Below are 27,216 nucleotides of genomic sequence, written 5' to 3' on the forward strand. Positions count from 1 at the left end.
CTGTCGGGAGGGGTCACCCACCCTGACTGGCGACTGCCGTGAGGCTTGTCTCAGCCCTCCTTGCCTCCCCTCCTGCTGTCCAGGTTTGCAGGCCACGTGGCACAGCCATTGTCCTGAGTGAGAGAAGCGAGTGTTTTTCTCCTGCCACCCCTCCCCTCTGTGTCCAAAGGCAGGCTTCCCCTCTGCACACTCACGTGTAACTCAGCGCTGCAGAGCCCCAGCGCAGCTCCGGGAGCAGGTCCTGGGAGGGGGGTTCGAAGGAAGAGCTGGGGCAGAGGAGGTAGAGGCAGGGGCAGCCCGGCAAACCCTGCCCTTGACTTGCTCACCCAATGCCAAGGTCACAAGGCTACTCAGAGCAAGGGACCGGGCGGGGTTGTGTTCCCTCTGGGAAGAGGTGGTGGCAGGGTGACCGAGAACTCCCTGTGTGGGGAGGGACCCACCAGGGAACGTCTTGAGTGGCCAGGGATGATAACCAAAAACAGAAGTAAACCAACGAGAAGACAGAATATATAATTACCTTTTTCTGAAAGGTCCAAGAAATGAATCTCTAAGCAACGATGGAAAACTGGAGGTGGTGATGGAGGGGGAGGGGGGGGCTCCATTATCTTTTAAAAGCTTCCTCCAAATGCTCAGTACTGGGACCAAGTAAATAGAGGTAGATTTTAATAAGGTGGTTTTGTTTTGTTTTTGTTCTTACTAAGGTGCTGATGTACATGTAATGTCTAAAAAAAAAAAAAGTTATTTGTAAATAAGTTTTTACAATACTTCAGATATCACTGGGTCTACTATCTGTAAAAAATATATATATACATATAAATATATATATACCGTTTGTTTAAAATAGAGTATTTTTATTTCATTCCTTAACTCATCATCCCAGCAGTGGTATTTGCACTTCAGAGGACATCGAATTACTAATTTGTACTGGATGACCTACAGCAACTTCCCCCATTTTCTTCAGATTTTTCTAGTTATCTGTTTTTACTTTGTACATTGAGCATCGCTTATTTCCTTTTAAGAAATGTACAGAACTGAAGTGTAGAAATGAAGTGATGTTGACCTACCACTTTTAAAGAAAAACAAAAAAACAAATAAAAGATCATTATCTGAACTAATCCACAGTTTAGTTTATTTTAGAACTCTCACTGGAGCACCAGCCTTAATTAAGCAGACGTATGATGCTGGACTTTAACTCCAGTTCTTATCTCAAAATTTTGACATCATTACTTTAAACATTTATGTAACAGTAGAGATCACAAGCACTCATCCCCAGCCTTTTTACTTCAACCATACAGCTAAAACATTCTAAACAGGCACCCCGAGCCGTTCCCGTGGTGGCTCAGCGCTAATGAACCTGACTAGTATCCATGAGGACTTGGATTCAGTCCCTGGCTTTGCTCAGTGAGTTAAGGATCTGGCATTCCTGGGAGCTGCGGTGTAGGTCATAGATGTGGCCCAGACCCGGTGTTGCTGTGGCTGTGGGGTAGGCCAGCAGCGCTACAGCTCAGATTTGACCCCTAGCCTGGGAACCTCCATATGCAGCGGGTACAACCCTAAAAAGACAATAAACAAATACGCATTCCAGGGACGTGGAACAAGTGAGAGGAAAGTCAGCTTTGAAAGAAACGGACCAAAGTCCATTTGTAGATTGAGTACCATCACAATTCAAATTCCTCCTGGTTTGGAAAACTGATAGTAAAATTCTCATTTAAAAAAGGAAGGAAACTTGGGTATATTGGGGGGAAAGTAACAATGGGGCCATGCTCCATTGTACTGGACCCTGGTGCTACACCCACGCATGCTTACATGCACACGCGCATACACACGCACCTCTTCTACCAGCCCAGCTGCATCTCTTTGGAGGATGGCCTTCGGCCAGGGTCTGGCTTAACCAGCACCACCCACAGAGAGTTTAAGATGCTTAGAAGTTCATGTCTCTCCAGATGTGAGATCCCAGTTAACTTGCCTGGACAAACCCTGAGCTAGGACTGCTGCTCCGAGCTCCCCTGCAGGATCAGGCAGAGACTGGGACTTGGCCTGAAGGTGCCCCCTTGCTTGGCTTCCTGTCTTTGTCTGCCCTGTTTCCCCTCCTGGGAGCCCTTCCCCAACAAATCACACACACATGAATCCACTCCACTTCTAGAAGGACAGACCTAGGCTTGCCATCCAACTTTAAAAAGCACAGCAAAACAACACATATCAAAACTGTCTGGGTGAAGCAGAAGGAGGCCACAAGAACAGAATGAGGTCATCATCAAAAAGAGATCCAGGAGTTCCTGAGGGTGGCTCAGCAGAAACAAATCTGACATCCAGGAGGACGCAGATTTGATCCCTGGCCTCCCTCAGTGGGTTAAGGGTCCAGCGTTGCCATGAGCTGTGGTGTAGGTCGCAGACACGACTCAGATCTGACATTGCTGTGGCTATGACATAGGCCAGTGGCTACAGCTCCAATTCAACCCCTTAGCCTAGAAACCTCCATATGCCATGGTTTGGCCCTAAAAAGAAAAAAAAAAAATCTGAAACAAAGATGAGTTTTAATATGTACAAATTCCAAGAGAAAAAAATGAACTTGACTAAGGAAGAAGGGGCCAGCCCTACTCAGGGTGGGCTGTGGTCCACACTCACTGGCAAATACCATGGAGAAAACAATGTGACATTGGGCCTTGTCCCACTAATATTGGCTTAGTGACATGAGATCAAAAATGAACAGATTCAGGGGCTGGGGCGGGGAGGCTGACACAGAATAAAAATATGAAGTCTGAGAAGGGCTGAGTACTCCTCCTTGTCCTAATGAATTATTTTTAATTGGGAATTCCCATCATGGCACAGCAGAAACAAATCCAACTAGGAACCATGAGGTTGTGGGTTTGATCCCTGGCCTTGCTCAATGGGTTAAGGATCCAGTGTTGCCATGAGCTGTGGTGTAGGTCACAGACTCGGCTCGGATCTGGCATTGCTGTGGTTGTAGCTGTGGTGTAGGCTGGCAGCTGCAGCTCCGATTCGACCCCTAGCCTGGGAACCTCTGTATGCCATGGGTGCGGCCCTAAAAAGACAAAAGACACACACACACACACAAATTATCTTTAATTACTGCACTGGATGAATGGACTGCCTTTCTCCTTTAAGAAGATTCTTATTTATAATTGTGCTGACTTTTATAAAATCCCAGTGCAGCAAGTGCCTAACACAGGAAGGTGGAGAGAGAGAATAAACATCTTTCCAGAAGTCACTAGGCATCTGCCTCCATGGGGAGGAAATATTTTATTGCCAAAAATTAGGAACCTTCAAAAGCATGAAAGGAGCCATTTCTGCCTTTGACCACAAGGAAGATTGTGTCTGAAGGAAAAAGGGTAAAAAACAAACGACCAGATGCTTTTCCTTCTTAATGACTTTTTTGGCCACACCTCATCTACTTCTAACCCTGCAAGGAAAAGCAAGGGAGAGGAAAAATACCTTAAAGGAGAACAGGGCTACTTGTTTTTGTAACCAGTCCTTTATCTTCCCATCTCCTTTTTCAATTTTTTTCTTCTTCAATTTTCTCTAGTCTCATTTTGTTTATGTTTTTAGGATATGAGACTTCCATGCCCGTGTCCTCTGGCTGGACTACCACAGACACCTGTCTCATTTCACACAGTAAGCAGAGGAACTGGGGCAGCATTCACACACCTGGCACCCAGGTGTCCCTGCCGCGCCCAGGACAGTTGCCAGGCCAGGGCTTATGCTATGGCCCCACCCCTACCCTCCGATCCTAAGTCACGTGCATAGTGCTCAGAATAAAAAACCTTCAGAGGTACCCAGAACTTGGCTTTAGGTTTTAACTTTGCTTTAGGCTTTTAAACTTTTTGTTACGGACATTCTCAAACAATAAGAAAAATAGAAAGAATACGACAACGAATAATGGTACACTCACCAACTCAACTTGATCATTGTCAACACTTCACCGGAGATGCTTCACATAGATACTCCGTGGAATCATTTCAAAGCATACTCTACACACCCAGTCACTTCACTGGTGCCTCAACCTCCCAGCTGGCAGCTCCCAAGAAGCAGGCCATTTGCGTTCCAAGCCACAACATCACTACTGCACACAAGGAATTCCCTAATAGCTCATTCTTATTCGAATTGTCCCAATTGCCTCCCGGATGTCTTCCATCATCATTTTTCTGCTAACCAGAATCCAGGATCCCACATTGCCTTTTGGGTTTTATGCATTTTAAGGCTTTTTTTAATTCAGAAAATATCTTCTCCATCCCTTTGTTCATACACTTTTTGAGGCAAAGGATCGGTTTTCCAAAAAGAAAAATCGGTCGACTTACTAATATCCAAAAAATACCTACGTCAGATCAGAGACTCACATCTCTTCAGCCAGCACATTTATTCCCTGTAGCCAATTTATAGGAATTAAAAACATCAAGAGGTTGCCTTGGTGACCAAAGAATTAGAACAAAGGAAACAAATTCTAGAGTTCAGATGTTTTAAAGATACAGAGCTTTGATGTGCTGTGGGCCCATCTTTTCCACAGTTGTTTAAGCAAACTGTGTGTCTGCTTACAGGTGTGTTTATCGTGTACATCTTTAAATAGTTCCTGACTGATGCACCCTGAGCGTGCGTGGGCATATTTAGCACTTGGACTGGGGATATGAGAAGTTGCTGTGTTTTCTTTTCTACTATTCCAGAAACACTAGTGTTTCAATGCCTTTATTTCTTTTTCTATTATTCATAGCCTCAGTAACTGCCTTTGCACCCATACACACACAAGTCCCAATAAAAGCATCTTAGAGATGCCTACACCAGATTCAAGGCTGTCAAACTATCTTCGAAAAATTACAGAGCCCTCTCTTCCTGATGTTAACAAATGTTACATATGGTCATAATTCCATTTTCCTAAGACCCCTGAAGATGGGGAGGTGGGCTCATTCCCATTTTATAGATGAACAAAGTGAAGAAAGGTCGTTTGCCTTGCGCCAGACAGCGACCGCACACCAGGGCCCAACAGCTGCAGGCCTCCAGCCCCTGTGAGTCGAAGTGCAGTGGAAGCCAGGCTAGCCTCTCCAGCCATGACCTTGACCCTCCTTTGCCTCCCTGTCCAGGGGCAAGAACATTCCCTGAGCACTCATCTCTGGATGGTTCCTTGAAAACGATATGCCCTCTTGTCTTTTTTCCTTTGGTCTTTTTTTTTTTTTTTGTCTTTTTGCTATTTCTTTGGGCCACTCCCGCAGCATATGGAGGTTCCCAGGCTAGGGGTCAAATCAGAGCTGTAGCCACTGGCCTACGCCAGAGCTACAGCAACGTGGGATCTGAGCCGCGTCTGCAACCTACACCACAGCTCATGGCAATGCCGGATCGTTAACCCACTGAGCAAGGCCAGGGATGGAACCCGCAACCTCATGGTTCCTAGTCGGATTCGTTAACCACTGCGCCATGACGGGAACTCCATCCTTTGGTCTTTATAAAGCCCATTTCCACAGCTGGAATTGTTTTGTGCTGTTAGCTGATGGCTGTCTTCTCTGGCTACTCTATGTATTTGCCTCATTTTCGCCACCATCTGTGGCTGTCCTGCAACCCGTGGGTGGAAGCTGCCTTATCAGCATCTCCCTGGAACTTGCCATCAGGAGAGAAGCAGTCTCAGAAGCTAGTGATTGCAGTGGACCACAGAAAGCCCTGGACACAGACAGGGTAGGCTTCTCCCCACATGAGCAGTTCTGACTTGGGCACGTACTTCTATAGCCAGGGCTCGGCACCCTTCCCTGTTGCCATGGGTACGTCCCCTCAGAGCAAACTTTGGTCCTTAAACTAACAGGAAAAATCAAAAGGGTATGATTCTACAGAGCCATTTCGGAAAAAAAAAAAAAAAAAAAAACCAAATAGGGATTTTTATTGCTTTTAATTGAACAAGAGAGACCATCTAACCTTCAGAGTGGAAACATCTTCTGCAGGCATTTGAGCAAAAGGAGAGGGCCACTTTAGAAGTGCCTCAGTTTCTTGGCAATATTGAGGTCCAGATATTCATCCAGAAAGCTGTTTGTAATCCCCACAGCACCTAGGACAGCCAACAAGGCCAAAACCCCCAGACTTAACCGGAAACCAGTGATCCTGTGGGCAGAGATGAGAGAGAGGAGAAAAAATAAACTGGCCTACAGTGGTGCAGCCGGGGAGCCCAGGCAGACGGTTCATTGTGGACACTGCCCAGCACATCCATGTTTTTACCATCGGGAAATTTCCAGCCATCAGACAAACTGAAGAGCATGCCTAGTCACAGGGGTCAAGGGGCTCCCTGGCACCGTCAAAGGATTCTCAAAGCTGGGTGGGATGATTGCCTTGGTAACTTCTAGGAGATAGTGCAAAATGTGTGCAAGGATTTCAAGTGCAGTGGTCCAAGGATGTACATTTAGTGCAGTTTTACCCTTGCATTTCCCCATCTCACACCTAGTTGTGTATGGCCTGGTGAGACTTGGGCAACACAGATCACCTTGTGGTCACAGCCGTCAATGCTGTTAACGCTGTCGGGAACAGGAAGCTAATTCAGACTCCACTGTGCTACTTTGTACCTAAAAATCCACTGCTTGGGTTCTCCTTACCTTTTTTTAGGAGCTTCTGAATATCCCCAGAAATACCGGTGACGGGCGTAGATGTACACCAGACCCAAACAAGTAGCAAAAACTACAGAGGAAAAAAATAGAGGAGACACAGAATATGACGGCAGCCTTTCAAAGAGTGGGGTGAAAACTGAGAAAATGGTCACAAAATGTGTATCTGGCAAAAGACTTGTGTGCAGAATATATGAAGAACTTGGACAATGCAATAATGAAAAGAAAAGATTTTTTTAATAGCAAAACAATAGAAAATTCATATAGCAAGATAAACAAATGTACCAATAAGTACATGACATTTGTTCAACCTCATTCAGTATCATTCGATATCTGCAAATTGTAACTTAAAACCACAGTGAGATGACACCTCTGCACATCCACCGAATGGCGAAATTTTAAAAACACTGACAACATAAAATGTTGGGGATGTAGGAATCCTCATGCATTATTGGTGGGAATGCAAAGTAGCACAGCCACTTTGGGAAAAGGTCTGGTCGTTTCTTATAAAACTAAACATTACTTTTCAACCCAGCAATTCCCTTTTGGTGTATTTACCCAAGAGAAATGAAAGCACATGTCCATAAAAAGCCTTGAACGGAATGTTCATTGCAGATTTAATCATAATAGCCAAACACTGAAAATAGACTGGAAATCTATCCACAGGAGGAAGGATAAGCAAACTGTAAAAAGTATACAATGGAATCTCACCAACAATGAAAAGAAACAGATAACTTGCGACAGTTCGGTAAATCTCAAAAACATTTTGCTGGAGTTTCCATCGTGGCTCATCGGAAATGAATCTGACCTGCATCCATGAGGATGCAGGTTTGATCCCTGGCCTTGCTCAGTGGGTTCAGGATCCGGCATTGCCTTGAGCTGTTGTGTAGGTCAAAGATGTGGCTTGGATCCCACATTGCTGTGGCTGTGGTGTAGGCCAGCAGCTGCAGCTCTGATTCAACCCCTAGCCTGGGAACCTCCATATGCTGCAGGTCTGGCACTAAAATGAAAAAACAAAACAAAAAATAAAAAAAACCCAGAGCATTGTTTGCCTCTAAAAGGGCCTGGGAAGGACCTGAGGAAATTTTCTGAGAGGTTGTCATGTTCCACATCTTGGTGGGGATTTGTGTGATGCAGGTGTATACACTTGTCAACACTCATTGGCTCATACACTCAAGGATTTGTGCATTTTGCTAAATACAAATTTTACCTAAAAGAAATGTAAAATGCTGTTTGATGTTCTGCCATCCTGTCCAATGAAAACAATCTCAGTATCTTCCCTACATTAGGGAACCTCTCTTTCCTCAACGCTTGACATATGCAAATTACCAGAGCCCACTTATAAAATCTTGGGACCCTGGTATGCAGGATAAAGTTATAAATAAAATAAAATTCATTATTGCCATAGGTCAAACTTTTTTGGTTTCCACTATCTACCAGATATATTGTATGGATTGGGGTGAGCGGTGGAAAAGATACCAGCTCCCTGCCCTTATGGGGTTTCTCAGCAAAGACAGACAACAGACAAAGGGGAAGACAGAAGCAAAGGGTAGACTTGAACGTGCTGTGAAGGAAGTGACGGGGGATGGGATGGTGGGAACTGGAGAGGCCTCCTTTAGGAAGGGGTTAGAGAGGCCCCTCTGAGGGGATGACTTGCACTGAGCCCTGAAGGGTGAGAAGGAGGGGGCCCAGCAAAGAGCTGGAGAAGAGGGGTTGTCTCCAAGAAGCGGAGAGATTCTAAGCATGCTGCAGTTTTAAACCTCCCCATATGCTCAATTATGCCCACAAAGCCAATGGGGACTGTTCAAGGCAGTTAACAGGCAACCTACTCTGGATGAGAAAGAATGAAAATTACAACAACATACCTGAGAAATCCCTTCCTGCCAGGTGATTGGCCTCATTCAGCCCATCAGCGTGAAACGCAAAGGGTCAAATGGCAGAGGCCAAGTCCCATTATCAAAAGGCCCTTTTCTTGTTAGTGGTGAAGATGGTCTCACCTAACAAGCAACTATTGCCTTCATTCTTGCCCTTAAGGGATAAAAATGTGAGTTGGACCAAAGTCAAGTCATTCTCTAAAGGACATGTTCTCTGAAATTCCTCAGTTGACAGTGAAAATCACAAGAGGGAAATGATAGGCTTGCCTCTGAAAGCAGCTGGATTTTGGTTTATTTAAATCTTAGCAATCAAGTGTCAAGCCCAAATGAGGCCATGAGAGTTATTGGAAAGAAAAGGGGATTAAATTTCTCCCAATAAGGTAGCGGGTGCTATGGTGACCTCCCATGAAATGGACGGGCAGAGTCTGGGTAAAGCCCCCAGCTCACTAAGGATACCCCTTCAAACAAAAAGCAGAGATTTAGAGAGTTTCTACATACATCAATAGCACTACATCCTTGGAAACTCTTTAAGAAAAAGTACATGGGCTTTTGGGTGAAAAAACCTATAAACCCTGCTTGAAATTACTTGAAAGCTCATTTTTCCCTCAATCGTTGAACATTTAAGTTAGATAAATTTCTTGACCTCTCTGTACTTCAGTTTCTTCATCTGTACAGTAGGAATTAACTATCTGAGCTGCCTTATAGGAAGGTTTCTAATCCTTTGCACATGAGAGAATATATGTATGACACCTAAAAACAGTACCTGGCACAGTAACTACTCAATACACATTAGCTATAAAAATTAGGGCAAACTGTTCATTCTGTGTTCTGTTCCTGCAGATAAATTAGAATTCAGAGTATGAGATTTGAAGATGGGAACATGTCATTTTTATTTTGGAGTCTCCAGCATATGGTTTGTTCCAAGTTTGTTTTTACTTTTTTGTTTGTTTGTTTTTTTAAATCACCGAATTAAATAGGAATGAGGGAGTTTCCATCGTGGCTCAGCAGTAATGAATCTGACTAGTATCCATGAGGATGTAGGTTCAATCCCTGGCCCCAGTCAGTGGGTTAGGGACCCCACACTGCCCTGAGCTGCAGTGTAGGTTGCAGATGGGGCCCAAATCTAGCCTTGCTGTGACTGTGACATAGCCTGTGACTGTGGCATCAGCCTGCAGCTGCAGCTCTGATTTGGACTCCCAGCCTGGGAACTGCCATATGCTGAGGGTGCAGCCCTAAAAATAAATAAATAAATACGAATGAGGCCAGAGTTAGCCTATCTGCAGCACCGTGCTCTTTGATGCACATAGACAGTGCTTATTTTGTTTAAAACAATTTCCAGGATCAATAGGTGTGTGGTTGCTTGATAGTTATAAGGAACATAGGATCATCAGAACAAAGTTGACTATGTATTAAACTTACCTTGGTTGAAATACCATCCAGCCACCCACAATGTAATAATGAATATTGGGTAAAACTCTAAAGAGTTTTGTCTGCAAAAAAAAAAAATAAACAGGTAGGTTATTTTAGGAGAAAACTATATACCAAAGCAGTGAGTTTTCATCTAGAGGTAAATGCCCAGTTTCTTCTTATAAAAATAATATAAAAATTAATAAGGAGCTTAAATGTCCTTACAGGTAAAATGAGTTTTTCAGAGTGGGACTCAAACATTGTTTAAACATCAAAGGCCAGAGTTCCCGTCGTGGCTCAGTGGTTAATGACTCCGACTAGGAACCACGAGGTTGCAGGTTTGATCCCTGGCTTCACTCAGTGGTTAAGGATCCGGCGTTGCTATGAGCTGTGGTGAAGGTTGCAGATGTGGCTTGGATCCAGTGTGGCTGTGGCGTAGGCCGGCGGCTACAGCTCCAATTTGACCCCCAGCTTGGGAACATCTGTATGCCACAGGTGTGGCCCCAGAAAAAGGCAAAAAGACAAAAAAAAAAGAAAAAGAAAAACAAGGTCAAGAAATCACTCCCTCAGATGTAAATGGCCCAGAGTAGAAATGAATCATAGGTCTTTTCCAAAGACAGGCCTCAAGATGGTCTTGATGCTGAAACTAGAGATCATTCTGAATCTCATCTAAATAACTCAGAAAATAATTCAGTTCACATTAAATGAATTTCTTGCCCAGAATTCCCCTCACACCAACTGCCATCCATTTTGAGTTACCTCAGTACATTAAAAAATGGTTTTTAGGAGTTCCCACTGTGGCTCAGTGGTAATGAACCTGACTAGTATCTATGAGGATACACGTTCAATTCCTGGCCTCACTAAGTGGGTTAAGGGTCTGGCATTGCCATGAGCTGTGGTGTAGGTCACAGAAGGGGCTTGGACCCTGCATGGCTGTGGCTTTGGTGTAGGCCAGCAGCTGCAACTCCAATTCAACCCCTAGCTTGGGAAGCTCCATATGCCGCAAGTGAAGCCTTGAAAACCAAAAAAGTTTTGTAAACAATTCCCCCTAAAATCTCCTGAAATCAGTGAATGAGCATATTTAATTCCCGTTTTATGGAGAGGGAAAAAACTAAAGACTGAGAACCCAAGCCGACAGGTGCCTCTCAGAGAATCAGAGGTAGACTGTGTCACCTCTAGATTCCAAAGCTCTGTCCTAATGTCAAGTCAAATTGCTTCTATTCATAGAAGACTTGCATGGAAAATTTGATACTATTTTAAGCAAAAGGGAATAGTTCTCTGGGAACTATAATTAATTCATCTGCACCTAGCAAAAGGAAAAGATATGAATTATATTCGTCTTCCTTCCTGTGCTATGCCCCCAAGTGATCTTGGTTAGGTTGGCTGAGCTCTTGGCTGACAATATCACAACCAGAAAAAACTTTAATGTAATTTGTAATGAGGTATTGAGTTGATCCTGGGGGAAGAGTCATAGTCTACAGCATTAGAAATGATCCTGCATCCTTCCTTAAGCCTTAAAACTTAAAAAAGTAACAAAGGTTATGATGCAACTGACCCCCGAAAAAAGTTGATCTGGTTCTTGAAGGCTAAATATTCTAACCCAGGTCACCATGAGTGATTCTTCTTAATAAAATTTTTTTTAAAAGCGTTCTATTTTGTTTTGTTTTTGTGACCATTATGGCAACATGGGATGGACCTGAACTTCCCCCCTCCCACAGGTGCACTGAATGTGCAGATACACACAGAGAAAATCCCTCTAAAAGAAATCCAGAAGCCAGCTGAATGACTCCTACACATTAGGCAAATAAGAAAATAGTCACACTGAAACACGTGGCTATTGGAAAAATTGCAACACACTCTCCTCAGAAGACCCTGAATAGCTAAAGCAAACTTGAGAAATAAGAAAAAAAGCTAGGAGTTCCCGTCGTGGCACAGTGGTTAACGAATCCGACTAGGAACCATGAGGTTGCGGGTTCGGTCCCTGCCCTTGCTCGGTGGGTTAACAATCTGGCGTTGCCGTGAGCTGTGGTGTAGGTTGCAGACGCGGCTCAGATCCTGCCTTGCTGTGGCTCTGGTGTAGGCTGGCAGCTACAGCTCCGATTCGACCCCTAGCCTGGGAACCTCCATATGCCACAGGAGCGGCCCAAAGAAATAGCAAAAAGACAAAAAAATAAAAGAAAAAAGCTGGAGGCATTGCACATCCTGATTTAAAACTGTATTACAAAGCTACAGTAACTGAAGCAGTATGGTATTGGCATAAAAGCAGATACACAGGTTAATGCAACAAAATAAAGAGCAGGAAATAAACCCATGCATATGTGGTCAATTAGTTTTTAACAAACCAGCAAAGAATATACAACAAGGAAAGGATAATATCGTCAATAAATGTGTTGAGAAAACTGGAAAGCCACATGCAAAAGAATGAAACTGGGGGAAGGATCAGGATATTGGGAGAATAAGATGTGGTGCTCTCCTTAACCCACAAACACATTTAAAAAAATCTACATGTATAACAATTCACACAGAACATCTACTGAATCCTGGCAGAAGACCTTTAACCTCCAAAAAGGGCAGGAAACCCTCTGCATAACTGGGCAGAACAAAAGAAAGAGAGAGAGAAAAGGAATCAGGATGGGACTAGCACTCCTGAGAGGGAGCTGTTAAAAGAGAAAAGCAATCCACACCCTTGGAAGACCAGCCAATGTGGAGATCAGCCAAGATGGAGGGACTTCAAAGTCACCAAGAAAAGCACAGCATCTGGACTGAGGAGGGCAAAACAGAGGGAGAGCCACACAGACCATTTGTACCAATGCCCCTGGACCATTTGTACCAATGCCCCTGGACACCACAGCCTGAGCCATTCAGGCAGGGTCTGAGTGTGGAGACTCAGGCTCCAGAGGTGAGTTCCAGGAAGAGGACTAGGATTAGCTATGTGGAGACAGCCTGAGGGGCTAGGCAGCTGTGCTCCACAGGCTGGGGAGTGGAACACCACAGCATAGGGAACTTGGAAGGAGATCTGGGCCTTCAGGAGAAGCAAGTTGCCATTGTTGGAGAGGTCAAGAGGAGGAGGGGCAGACTGCAGTAGGAATCCCTTTTTCTGCACATGCGCAGACTCTCAGAGAGCAAGGCACTTCTGACACAGGCTACAGGTGGCGAGGTGCCAGTTGCTCGGGCTACAGGCAACCGGGTTCCTCTTGTGTGGGCTGCAGGTGGCCAGGAACCTCTTGTGTAGACTAAGGGCAGGGGGCTAAGCATGAAGCAGCACTTCATGTGGGATCTATAGGCAGGTGGACAAAACACAGCAGTCATCTCAGACACTAGATGGGGGCATGGCCTGCTACAACTAGGGGGTCTGTGAACAGGTACCAACTGTGGCCCCAGGCACATCAGAGTTGGCAAAGAAGAGGGAACTGCAACCAAGCACCACCCATTGTTGCTCTCACTCCCCTGGGAACACACGTGCCCTACTGCTGCCACTGCCAAATGCTCCAGGCACTGAATAAATCTGCCTGAGGCTGATTAACATTTCTAAGGGCCTTGCAAATAAGAGTAGCCTGAACCACCTTCTGGTGGGTCCTTGCTACTGTTAAGAGCCAAGCAACTAGGCACTGACTACTAGCCCTGCCCATTGCCTCCTTCTCCCTGGAAACACATGCAGCAACCTATCAAGAGGATAACAGCCTGGTCACACTGGGGAAAGAGACAGCAAATATCCAAATTCCAACACCAAAAATAACTAGTAATCCCCCACAAAATACAAACGGGCACTCTTGTATAGAGCTATCCCTCCAAGACTACACTAGTTGGTTTCCCTCAACTCACAGAATAAGAAAAATATAAACAAAAATGAAGAAGCTCAGGAACCATTCCCAGTTAAAAGAACAGGAGAATTCACCTGAAGAAGCAAATAATGAAAGGGACCTCTGCAGTCTACTAGATACGGAGTTCAAAAAGGAGCTAGTGAAAATACTGAGGGAATTATGGGTGAATGAATAACAGATATAAACAGAAATCCAGATTACATTAATGGAACTGGAAACTGTAAGGAGGAACTAAGAAAAATTAGAAAATTCATTTCCAGAGACATGAACTGAGCTAAAGGCGCTAAAGGGCAAAATGAATAGTGCAGAGGAATGAATTGGGACTTGAAAGACAGAATAATGGAAATCACCCAATCAGGACAGCACACAGAAAACCAAATTAAAAACAAACAAACAAACAAAAAAAACCACACAGACAGGATAAAGATGGCAGAACAGAAGGACTGGAGCTCAACTTCTCTCCTAAAAACAACAAAATTCACAACTAAAGACTGAGCACACTTCACCCAAATGGACCAGAAACCTTAAAAAAGATATCCTAATCCTGAAGGAAAAGAGGAGGACACATCAAGAGGTAGGAGGGGCAATTTCATGATATAACCAACCCCATACCTCCTGGGAGGGAAGCTCCACAGGACTGGAAACTAACTGGTTCACAGAGACTCAGCTACAGGAGTGAGAGTTCTGAGCCACACATCAAACTCTCATGTGTGGGGATCTGGCACAAGGAGAAAGAGCCCCGGAGCATCTGGCACTGAAGGCCAGTGGGGCTTGTGCACAGGGGCTCCACGGGACTGGGGGAAACGAAGACTCCATTCTTTTTTTTTTTGTCTTTTTGCTTTTTCTAAGGCTTCCTGCAGCATATGGAGGTTCCCAGGCTAGGGGTCCAATTGGAGCTATAGCCACCAGCCTACACCAGAGCCACAGCAAATCGGGATCTAAGCCGTGTCAGCAACCTACACCACAGCTCACATCAATGCCAGATCCTTAACACACTGAGCAAGGCCAGGGATCGAACCTGCAACTTCATGGTTCCCAGTCAGATTCGTTAACCACTGCGCCACCACGGGAACTCTGAAGACCCCATTCTTAAAGGGCTTTCATGTGCACTGGGTCCCAGGGCAAAGCAAAGTCTCCATAGGAATCTGGGTCAAACCTGACTGCAGTTCTTGGAGGACCTCCTGGGAAAGCAGGGGTGAATGTGGCTTGTTGTGAGGGAAGGACATTGAAACCAAAGCTCTTGGGAATATTCAGCAGCATGCCTTTCTCTGGAGGTGGCCATTTTGGGAAAATCTGGCCCCACCCATCAGTCAGCACTGAGAAGTCCCAGGGCAAACAACAATCCAGGTGGGACCACAGCCCTGCCCCTCAGTAGACAGGCTGCCTAAAGACCCCTCAGGCACACAGCCACCTCTAATCCCATCCAGAGACAAAGCCTCACCCACCAGAGGGATTAGAATCGGCTCCACCTACCAGGGGGCAGGCATCAGCCCCTCCCATCAGGAAGCCTACAGCAAGCTTCCATACTGACTTCAGCCACAAGGGGGGCAGACATCAGAAGTAAGAGAGGCTACAACTCTAGTATCTGTAAAAAGGTCACCACACCAAAAACCTATAAAAATGAAAAGACAGAGAAGTATAACTCAGATGAGGGAGAAAGGAAAAACCCCAGAAAATCAGCTAAATGATGACGAGATTCTCAGCCTCCAGGAAAAAGACTTTAGACTGTTGATGCTAAAGATGATGCAAGACATTGGGAATAAACTGGAGGCAAAGATGGATAACTTACAGGAAACACTGAACAAAGAGATACAAGATATAAAACTTAAGCAAGAAGAGAGGCAAAATACAATAACTGAAATAAAAAATTCACTAGAAGCAGCCAACAGAAGAATACAGGAGGCAGAAGAACGAATAAGTGAGGTGGAGGACAGATTAGTAGAAATTACGGATGAGGAAAAGAAAAGAGAAAAAAGATTGAAAACAAGTGAAGACAGTCTCAGAGAACTCTGGGACAACATTAAGCACACCAACATCCACATTATAGGCGTGCCAGAAAGGAGAAGAGAGAGAGAAGGGGACGGAAAAAATATTCCAAGAGATAATAGCCAAAACCTTCCCTAACGTGGGAAAGGAACCACTCACTGAAATCCAGGAAGCGCAGCAAGTACCATATAAGATAAACCCAAGAAGGAGGAATACACTGAGACACATATTAATCAAACTGACCAAAAGTAAAGACAAAGAGAAAATCTTGAAAGCAGCTAGGGAAAAGAAATAACATAAAAGGGAACCCTGATAAGGCGATTGGCAGATTTTTCAGCAGAAACTCTGTAGGCCAGAAGGGAGTGGCATGATATACTTAACATGATGAAAGGAAAAAACCTCCAACCAAGATTACTCTACCCAGCAAGGCTCTCATTCAGATTTGAAGGAGAAATCAAAAGCTCCACAGATAAGCAAGAGCTGACAGAATTCAGCAACACTAAACCAGCCTTACAACAAATACTAAAGCAACTTCTCTAGGCAGAAAAGAAAATGCAGCAACAGGAAACAAAAATACCAAAAATGACAAGGCTCACCAGTGAAGGTATATATACAGTAAAGATACGAAACATCCATGTACAATTATACCACCAAAAGCAGACATCATGAAAACAGGTGGGTACAAATGCAGGACACTGAAGATGAACTTGCAATTAAGAGAACAACTTCAAACAATCTCATATACATATAGACTCTTATATCAAAACTTCAGAATAACTGCAAACCAAAAATCTACAATTGACACACACAAAAAAGAAAAATCTACTCCAATACAACACTAAAGACACTCATCAAACCAGAAGAGGAGAGAACAAGAGAAGAAGGGAAGAAAAAAGAGCAACAAAAACAAAGCCAAAGTAATTAATAAAATGGCAATAAGAACATACATATCAATAATTACCTTAAATCTTAATGGACTAAATGCCCCAACCAAAAGACATAGACTGGCTGAATGGATACAAAAACAAGACCCACATATATGCTGTCTTCAAGAGATCCACTTCACTTCCAGGGACACATACAAATTGAAAGTGAGAGGATGGAAGAAAATATTTCATGCAAATGGGGATCAAAAGAAAGCTGGAGTAGCAATACTCCTATCAGACAAAATAGACTTGAAAATGAAGAATATTTTAAGGGACAAAGAAGGTCATTACATAGTGATCAAAGGATCAATCCAAGAAGAAGATAGAACAATTTTAAATATCCACACACCCAACACAGGTTCACCACAATATATAAGGCAACTGCCAACAACCTTAAAAGGACAAATCGACAATAACACAATAATAGTGGGGGACTTTAACACCCCACTTACACCAATGGACAGAGCATCCAGACAGAAAATCAATAAGGAAACACAGGCCCTGAAGGAAGCATTAAACCAGATGGACTTGAGAGATATTTATAGGACATTCCACCCAAAAGCAACAGAATACACATTCTTCTCAAGTGCACATGGAACATTCTCTAAGACTGATCACATCCTGCGCTACAAATCCAACCTTGGTAACTTTAAGAAAATTGAAATCATACCAAGCATCTTTTCCAACCACAATGCTATATGACTGGACATCAACAACAAGAAAAAATCTGCAAAAAACACAAACGCGTGGAGACTCAACAACATGCTACTAAACAACCAATGGATCAATCACGGAAGCAATCAAAGAGAAAAGTAAAAAATACCTAGAAGCAAATGACAACAAAGATACGACACTCCAAAACCTATGGGATGCAGCAAAAGCCCTTCTAAGAGGGAAGTTTAGAGCAATACAAGCCCACCTCAGGACACAAGAAAAAGCTCAAATAAACAAGCTAACATCACATCCAAAGCAGCTCGAGACAGAAGAACAGACAAGACCTAAAGTTAGTAGAAGGAAAGAAATCATAAAGATCAGAGCAGAAATCAATGAAAGAGAAACAAAGAAAACCATAGAAAAGATCATGAAACACAAAGCTGGTTCTTTGAAAAGATCAACAAAATTGATAGACCCTTAGCCAGACTTATCAAGCAAAAAAGAGAGAGGACTCAAATCAATACAATTAGAAATGAAAAAAGGAGAAGGAACAACGGACATCACAGAAATACAAAGGATCATAAGAGACTACTACATGCAACTATATGCCAATAAAATGGAAAACCTAGAAGAAATGGACAGATGCTTAGAAAAGTACAATCTTCCAAGACTAAACCAAGACAAAATGGAAAAGATGAATGGACCCATCACAAGAACTGAAATTGAAATGGTGATTAAAAAACTTCCAACAAACAAAAGTCCAGGACCTGATGGCTTCACAGGCAAATTCTAGCAAACATTTAGAGAGGAGCTAACACCTCTCCTTCTGAAACTATTTCAAAAAATTGCAGAGGAAGGGATACTCCCAAACTCATTCTATGAGGCCACCATCACCCTGATACCAAAACCAGACAAAGATACCACAAAAAAAAAGAAAAGTACACGCCAATTTCACTGATTGATAAACATAGATGCAAAAATCCTCAACAAAATACTAGCAAACTGAATCCAACAATACATTAAAAGGATTGTACATCATGATCAAGTGGGAGTTATCCCAGGGATGTAAGGGTTCTTTAATATTCACAAATCCATCACTGTGATACACCACATTAACAAACTGAAGAATAAAAACCATATGATCATCTCAATAGATGCAGAAAAAGCCTTTGACAAAAATCCAACACCCATTTCTGATAAAAACCCTTCAGAACGTGGGCATAGAAGGAACCTACCTCAACATGACAAAGCCCATATATGACAAACCCACAGCGAACATCATTCTCAATGATGAAAAGCTGAAAGAATTCCCACTGAGATCAGGAACAAGACAAGGATGTCTGCTCTCACCACTACTCTTCAACATAGTTTTGGAAGTCCTAGCCACAGCAATCAGAGAAGTAAAAGAAATTAAAGGAATCCAGATTGGAAAGGAAGAAGTAAAACTATCCCTATTTATAGATGACATGATACTATACCTAGAGAATCCTAAAGACTCTGCCAGAGAACTGTTAGAGCTCATCCACGAATTTGGCAAAGTCGCAGGACACAAAATTAATGCACAGAAATCGATGGCATTTCTATACACTAACAATGAAGGAGCAGAAGAGGAAATTAGGGAAGCAATCCCGTTTACCATCACATCCAAAAGAATAAAATACCTAGGAGTAAACCTACCTAAAGAGACAAAAGACCGGTACTCTGAAAACTATAAGACACTGATGAAAGAAATCAAAGATGTAGCAACAACAACAACAACAACAACAAAAAGACCAAAAAAAAAAAAAAAAAAGGAGTTCCCGTCGTGGCTCAGTGGTTAACGAATCCGACTAGGAACCATGAGGTTGCGGGTTCAGTCCCTGCCCTTGCTTAGTGGGTTAACGATCCGGCATTGCCGTGAGCTGTGGTGTAGGTTGCAGACGCGGCTCGGATCCCCCGTTGCTGTGGCTCTGGCGTAGGCCGGTGGCTACAGCTCCGAATTCAACCCCTAGCCTGGGAACCTCCATATGCCACGGGAGTGGCCCAAGAAATAGCAACAACAACAACAACAACAAAACACCAAAAAAAAAAAAAAAAGAAAGAAAGATGACACAAATAGATGGAAAGATATACCATGCTCGTGGATTGGAACAGTCAATATTGTCAAAACGACTATACTACCTAAGACAATCTACAGATTCAATGCATTCCCTACCAAAGTACCAAGGACATTTTTCACAAAACTCAAACCAAATATTTTAAAGTCTGTTTGGAAGCACAAAAGACCCAGAATAGCCAAAGACATCCTGAAAAAGAAAAACAGAGCTGGAGGAATCAGGCTCCTGCACCTCAGACTAGACTACAAAGCAACAGTCATCAAAACCGCATGGTACTGGCACAAAGACAGAAAGATAGATCAGTGGAACAGGACAGAAAGCCCAGAATTCCACCCATGCACCTACAGCCAACTAATCTATGACAAAGGAGCCAAGGATATACAATGGAGAAAAGACAGCCTGTTCAATAAGTGATGCTGGGGAAACTGGACAGCCACATGGAAGAGAATGAATTAGAACACTCCCTAACACCATACACAAAAACAAACTCCAAATGGATTAAAGACCTAGATATCAGAGCAGACACTCTCAAACTCTTAGAGGAAAACTTAGGCCAAACACTCTCTGACATAAACGACAGCAACATCTTCTCAGATCCACCTCCTAAGAGTACTGACAGTAAAAACAAAAATAAACAAATGGGACCTAATCAAACTGAAAAGTCTCTGCACAGCAAAGGAAACCTTAAACAAAACGAAAAGGCAACCCACAGAATGGGAGAAAATCTTCGCAAGTGAATCAACTGACAAGGGATTGATCTCCAAAATTTATAAGCACCTTCTGCAGCTCCATACCAAAAAAACAAACAACCCCATCAAGAAATGGGCAGAAGATCTAAACAGACAATTCTCCAAAGAAGACATACAGATGGCCAAGAAACACATGAAAAGATGTTCGACATCACTCATCATTAGAGAAATGCAAATCAAAACCACTCTGAGGTACCACCTTACATCAGCCAGAATGGCCATCCTCAAAACGTCTACAAACAATAAGTGCTACAGAGGGTGTGGAGAAAAAGGAACCCTAGTACACTGTTGGTGGGATTGTACATTGGTGCAACCACTGTGGAAAGCAGTATGGACATGCCTCAGACAACCCAAAATAGAACTACCATTTGATCCAGCCATCCCACTTCTGGGCATCTATCCAGAGAAAACCATGACTCGCAAAGACACATGTACTCCAATGTTCATTGCAGCACTATTTACAATAGCCAAGACATGGAAACAACCTAAATGTCCATTGACAGAGGAGTGGATCAAGAAGATGTGGTACATATACACAATGGAATATTACTCAGCCATTAAAAAGAACAAAATACCAGCATTTTTTGCAACATGGATGGACGTAGAACTATCATGCTAAGTGAAGTCAGCCATACGATGAGATATCAACATCAACTGCTTTCACTGACATGTGGAATCTGAAAAAAGGACAGACTGAACTTCTTTGCAGAACAGATGCTGATGCACAGACATTGAAAAACTTATGGTCTCCGGAGGAGACAGTTTGGTCGGTGGGGGATGTGCTTGGATTGTGGGATGGAAATCCTGTGAAATCAGATTGTTATGATCATTATACAACCACAGATGTGATAAATTCATTTGAGTAATAAAAATAAATAAATAAAATTTTTAAAAAGCAAAACAAAAACATGAAAGCAATATAAGAGATCTATGGGATAATATAAAGCAGGCCAATCTATACATAATAGGGCTATGGAGAAGGAAAAGAGATTGAAAATATTTTTGAAGAAATTATGGGTCAAAAAATTTTTTCCTAATCTAAAGGAAACAGATATCAAGATTCAGGAAGTACAGAGGGCCCCAAACAAGTTGGAACCCACATAGACCAACACCAAGACATATTATTTAAAAAATGGCAAAAGTTAAAGGGAGGATTCTAATGGCAGCAGGAGAAAAGCAAAGCCTTAATTATAAGGGAACCCCCATAAGGCTATCAGCTGATTTCTCTACAGAAACACTATAGGCCATAAGAGAGTGGCAAAATATATTCAAAGTTCTAAAAGGGAAAAATTTACAGCCAAGAATACTCTACCCAGCAAGAATATCATTTAAAATAGGAGGAGAAATATAGAATTTCTTCAACAAACAAGAACTGAAAGATTACAGCAATACTAAATCCAATTCTAGAAGAAATACTGAAAGTGCTTCTCTAAATTTAAAAAAAAAAAGAATAAGAAATAGGATAGAGGAAATTATGACTGGAAAGCAATCACTCAAATAAGCCAGTATACATATCTAAAAGAATAAAAAAAAAAAAACCTAATGTAAAAGTGATGATAAACACAAGGAACAGCAAAAGGAGAAGCATAAAGAAGTTTAAAAAAAAAAGAACTTCAAAATCATAAAATGTAGGTAAGAAAAGAAAATCCAGACTTTTTTCCTTACATGTGTTTGAGCCTATACGACTAGCAAGCCTAAGCAAGCAGATATAGGAAGGGGTTAATATACTTGAAAAACAGGACAATCACAAATCAAAATCAAACATTACATTCATAAAGACTAGAAAGAAAAGGACACAAGCATAAAATAAAAGGAAATCATCCAACCACCCCCCAAAAAAAGGAAAGGAAAGGAACAAAGGAGAGACAGAATAAACCTTGGAAAGCAAGGTTTTAAATGGCAATAAATATACATTTATCAATAATGACCTTAAATATCAATGGACTGAATGCTCCAATCAAAAGACATAGAGTGGCAGGCTGGGTTAAAAAGCAAGAGCTTACAACATGCTTACTACAAGAGACTCACCTAAGGGCAAAGGACACATATAAATTGAATTGAGGAGATGGAAAAATACATTTCATGTGAATGGAAAAGACAGGAAAGCAGGAGTTGCAATACTCATCAGACAAAATAGACTTTAAAATGAGGGCCATAAAGAAAGTCAATGAAGGACACTATTTAGGATATTACCATCATCAATACATATGCCCTTAACATAGGAGAACTCAGATACATACAACAAATACAGACAGAAAATGAGAAATTGATGGGAATGCAATAATAGTAGGAGACTTTAACACCCCACTCACATCAATGGACAGATCCTCTAGACAGAAAATCAATAAGGCAAGAGAGACCCTAAAAGACACAATAGAAAAGTTAGACTTCACAGACATTTTCAGGACATTACACCCAAATAAAATGAGAATATTTCATTCTTTTCAGGTGCACATGGAACATTCCCAAGGAGTTACCACATACTGGACCACAAAATTAACCTCGACGAATTGAAGACTATAGAAATTAGGAGTTCCCATCATGCCACAGCAGAATCTGACTAGGAACCATGAGGTTGTGAGTTCAATCCCTGGACTCGCTCAATGGGTTCAGGATCTGGCATTGCCATGAGCTGTGGTGTAGGTCACGGACGAAGCTCAGATTCTGCATTGCTGTGGCATAGGCCAGCGGCGACAGCTCCAATTTGACCCCTAGGCTGGGAACCTCTATATGCTGCAAGTATGGCACTAAAAAGACAAGAAACCAAAAAAAAAAAAAAAAATTATTTCAAGTATCTTCTCTGACCACAATGGCATGTAACTAGCAAACAACCACAAGAAAGGAAATGAGAAAAAAAAATGATTACAGGGAGACTAAACAGCATGCTACTAAAAAACAAATGGGTCAATGATGAAATAAAAAAGGAAATTAAAAAATACCTCAAAACAAATGATAATGAAAACAAAATCATTCAAAATGCATGGGATGCTGCAAAAGCAGTGCTTAGAGGAAAGTTCATAGCAATACAGGCCCTCATCAAAAAAGAAGAAAAATTTCAAATCAGTAATTTAACCCACTACCTAAAAGAATTAGAAAAAGAACAGACACAACCTAAAGTCAGCAGAAAGAAGGAAAACATAAATAGCAGAGAGGAAATCAATAAAATAGAGACGGAAGAAACAATAGAAAAAAAATCAATACAAACAAGAGCTGGTCCTTTGAAAAGGTAAACAAAATTGACAAACCTTCTGGCCAGACTCACTAAGAAGAGGAGAGAAAGAACTCAAATAAACAAAATAAGAAATGAAAAAGGAGAAATCTCAATGGATACTGTAGTAATACAAAAAAAAAACATAAGGGAATACTATAACCAATTGTATGCCAAGAAATTTGACAACCTAGAAGAAATGGGACAACTTTCTAGAGACATACAGCCTGCAAAAATTGAATCAAGAAGAAACAGATCAACGGAACAGACAGATCACTAGAAATGAAACTGAATTATATAATAAAAACACACCCTACACACAAAAGTCCAGGACCAGATGGCTTCACAGGCAAATTCTACCAAACATATAAAGAACTTACACCCACTGGTCTTAAACTTTTCCAAAAGGTTGAAGAAGGAGGAATACTCCCAAAGACATTCTATGAAGCCATCATAACCCAAATACCAAAACCAAAGATACTACCAAAAAAGAAAATTATAGGCCAGTATCTTTCATCGATATACATGCAAAAATTTTCAACAAGGGCCAACCAAATACAACAACATAAAAAGATCATACCCCACAACCAAGTGGGATTCATCCCAGGTTCACAAGGATGGTTCAACATAAGCAAATCAATCAACATTATGCACCACATTAACAAAAGTCAAAAAATCTCATCTCAATAGATGCAGAAAAAGCATTTGACAAAGTCCAACATCCATTCACGATAAAAACTCTTACCAAAGTGGGTATAGAGGGAACATACCTTAACATAATAAAAGACATTTACGGCAAACTCACAGCTAGTATAACACTCAATGAAGAAAAACTGAGAGCCTTCCAGCTGAAATCTGGAACAAGACAAGGATGCCCACTCTCACTATTTCTATTGGACATAGTGTTGGAAGTCCTAGCCACAGTAATCAGACAAACAAAAGAAATCAAAGGTATCCAAATCTGAAAGGAAGAGGTAAAATCGTCACTGTATACAGATGACATGATACTATACAGAGAAAATCCTAAGGACTCCACACAAAAACTACTAGAACTGATCAATGAATTCAGCAAAGTAGCAGGATACAAGATTAACATTCAGAATTGGTTGCATTTCTGCATACTAACAAAAAAAAAATTAGAAAAAGAATACAAAAATACAATTCCTTTTAAAATCACACCGCCAAAAATTAAATACCTAGGAATACACCTGACTAAGGAGGTCAAAGACTTATATGCTGAGAACTGTAAAATGTTGTTGGAGTTTCTGTCATGGCGCAGCGGAAATGAATCTGAATAGCAACCATGAGGTTGCGGGTTTGATCCCTAGCCTCGCTCAGTGGATTAAGGATCTGGTGTTGCCATGAACTGTGGCATAGGTCACAGACACAGCTCCGATCCCACATTGCTGTGGCTGTGGCTGGCAGCTGTAGCTCCAATTGGACCCCTAGCCTGGGAACCTCCACATGCCACTAGTGTGGCTCTATAAAAAAAAAAAAAAAGCAAACATATAATAAAAAGATAAAATGTTAATCAAGGAAATTAAAGGGGATTCAAAGAAATGGAAAGACATTCCATGCTCTTGGATTGGAAGAGTTAATATTGTTAAAATGGCCATTCTACCCAAAGCAATCTACAAATTCAATGCAATCCCTATCAAATTACCCATCACATTTTTCAAAGAACTACAACAAACAATCCAAACATTTATATGGAACCACAAAAGAACCAGAATTGCCAAAGCAATCCTGGGGAACAAAAAACAAGCAGGAGGCATAACTCTCCCAGACTTCAGACAATATTACAAAGCCACAGTCATCAAGACACTGTGGTACTGGTACTAAAACAGACATACGGACCAATGGAACAGAATGGAGAACCCAGAAATAAACCCAGACACCTTAATCCTTGACAAAGGAGGCAAGAATATAAACTGGGAAAAAGAGAGTCTCTTCATTAAGTGGTCTTAGGAAAACTGGACAGCCATATGTAAATCAATAGAACTGGAACACACCCTCATACCACACATGAAAATAAACTCAAAATGGCTTAAAGACCTAAACATAAGACAACGCATCATAAAACTCCTAGAAGAGCACATAGGCAAAATATTCTGTAACATCAACCTTACAAGTGTTCTCTTAGGTCAGTCTTCCAAGACAGCAGAAATAAAAACAAAAATAAACCAATGGGACCTGATCAAACGTAAAAGCTTTTGCACAGCAAAGGGAGCCATAAAAAAAGACAGAGAGAGAACTTACAGAATGGGAGAAAATAGTTTCAGATGATGCAACTGACAAGGGCTTAATCTCTAAAATATACAAACAACTTACATGGCTCAACAGCAAAAAAGCCAACAACCCAACTGCAAAATGGGCAAAAGACCTGAATAGACATTTCTCCAAAGATATACAGATGGCCAACAAGCACATGAAAAAATGCTCAACATCACTAACTAGAGAAATGCAAATCAAAACTATGATAAGGTACCACCTCACACCAGTCAGAGTGGCCATCATTAACAACTCAACAAATAACAAATGCTGGAGATGGTGTGGAGAAAAGGGAACTCCTCTACACTGTTGGTGGGAATGTAAATTAGGACAACCACTATGGAAAACATTGTGGAGACACCTCAAAAAACTAAATATAGAACTACCATATGACCCAGCAATCCCACCCTTTGCCATACATTCAGGCCAAACTTTCCTTGAAAAAGACACATGTACCCGTTATGTTCATTGCAGCACTATTCACAATAGCCAAGACATGGAAACAATCTAAATGTCCATCAACAGATGAATGGATTAAGGAGATGTGGTACAGATACACAATGGCATACTACTCGGCCATAAAACAAGAACAAAATAATGCCATTTGCAGCAACATGGATAAACTAGAGACTCTCATACTAAGTGAAGTAAGTGATAAAAAGAAAGACAAATACCATATAATATCACTTATATCTGGAATCTAATATATGGCACAGATGAACCTACCTACAGAAAGGAAACAAACTCATGGACATGGAGGGGAGAGAGGGAGGGAGGGGGACGGACAGGGAATTTGGGGTTAGTAGATACCAACTATTGCATTTGGAGTGGATAAGCAATGACATCCTGCTGTACAGCACAGGGAACCATATCTAGTCACTTGGGATGGAACACGATGGAGGATAATTTGAGAAAAATTACTGGGTCACTTTGCTATACAGCAGAAATTGACAAAACAATGTATATCGACTATAACAGAAAAAATAAAAACCTAAAAATTCAACTCAAAATGGATTAAAGACTTAAACATAAGACTTAAAACAATAAAACTCATAAAAGAAGACACAGGAGAAAATATCCTTAACATTAGCCTTAGCAATGATTTTTTGCATTTGATAGTAAAAGCAAAGGCAACAGCAAAAAATAAACTAGTGGAACTACATCCAACTAAAAAGCTTCTTCAAAGCAAAGAAAATCACCAGATGAAAAGACAACCTATGCAATGGGAAAAAATATTCATAAACCATACCGTATTTTCTACAAGTGGTTACTATACAAAATATACAAAGAACACATATGACTCAACAGCTAAGAAAACCAAATAACCCAATTAAGAAATTGGCAAATAAATAGAAAAGATATTTTTCCAAAGACGTAAATGATCAACAGATACACGAAAAGGGAGAAAATATTTGCAAATAAAGTGACCAACAAGGGATTAATTTCCAAAATATACAAACACCCACAGCTCAATATCAAAAAACAATCAAAAAATGGGCAGAAGGAATTCCCACTGTGGCCCAGCAGAAACAATCTGACTAGTATTGATGAGGATGTGGATTAGATCCCTGGTCTCGCTCAGTAGGTTAAGTTGGAGTTGCTGTGTGCTATGGTGTGTAGGACGGCAGCTACAGCTC

The 27,216-nt window shown here is 41.7% G+C and overlaps 1 protein-coding gene across 4 annotated transcripts in view; it reads right to left on the minus strand.

The window, feature by feature from the left end:
* Positions 1 to 56: 56 nt before the first annotated feature.
* The window catches only part of MGST2 (microsomal glutathione S-transferase 2), a 68,315-nt gene continuing 41,155 nt past the window's right edge, over positions 57 to 27,216 (minus strand). Inside the window, exons 3-7 of one of the 4 annotated variants that reach the window (XR_007137453.1) lie at positions 9,881 to 9,951; positions 6,579 to 6,660; positions 5,911 to 6,093; positions 195 to 722; positions 57 to 113 (exon numbers count right to left, since the gene is read on the minus strand). Coding sequence is in view for 1 of the 4 variants with exons in the window: in XM_047798469.1 (XP_047654425.1) it covers positions 5,964 to 6,093; positions 6,579 to 6,660; positions 9,881 to 9,951 (283 nt within the window). In the remaining 3 variants the exon portion in view is untranslated. Of the gene's footprint in view, positions 723 to 5,865; positions 6,094 to 6,578; positions 6,661 to 9,880; positions 9,952 to 27,216 lie in introns of those variants that run through there. The other 3 variants (XR_007137454.1, XR_007137452.1, XM_047798469.1) reach the window with 3 other exon arrangements.

This window comes from Phacochoerus africanus, chromosome 10 (genome assembly GCF_016906955.1).
Source record: "Phacochoerus africanus isolate WHEZ1 chromosome 10, ROS_Pafr_v1, whole genome shotgun sequence".
Lineage (NCBI taxonomy): Eukaryota > Metazoa > Chordata > Mammalia > Artiodactyla > Suidae > Phacochoerus > Phacochoerus africanus.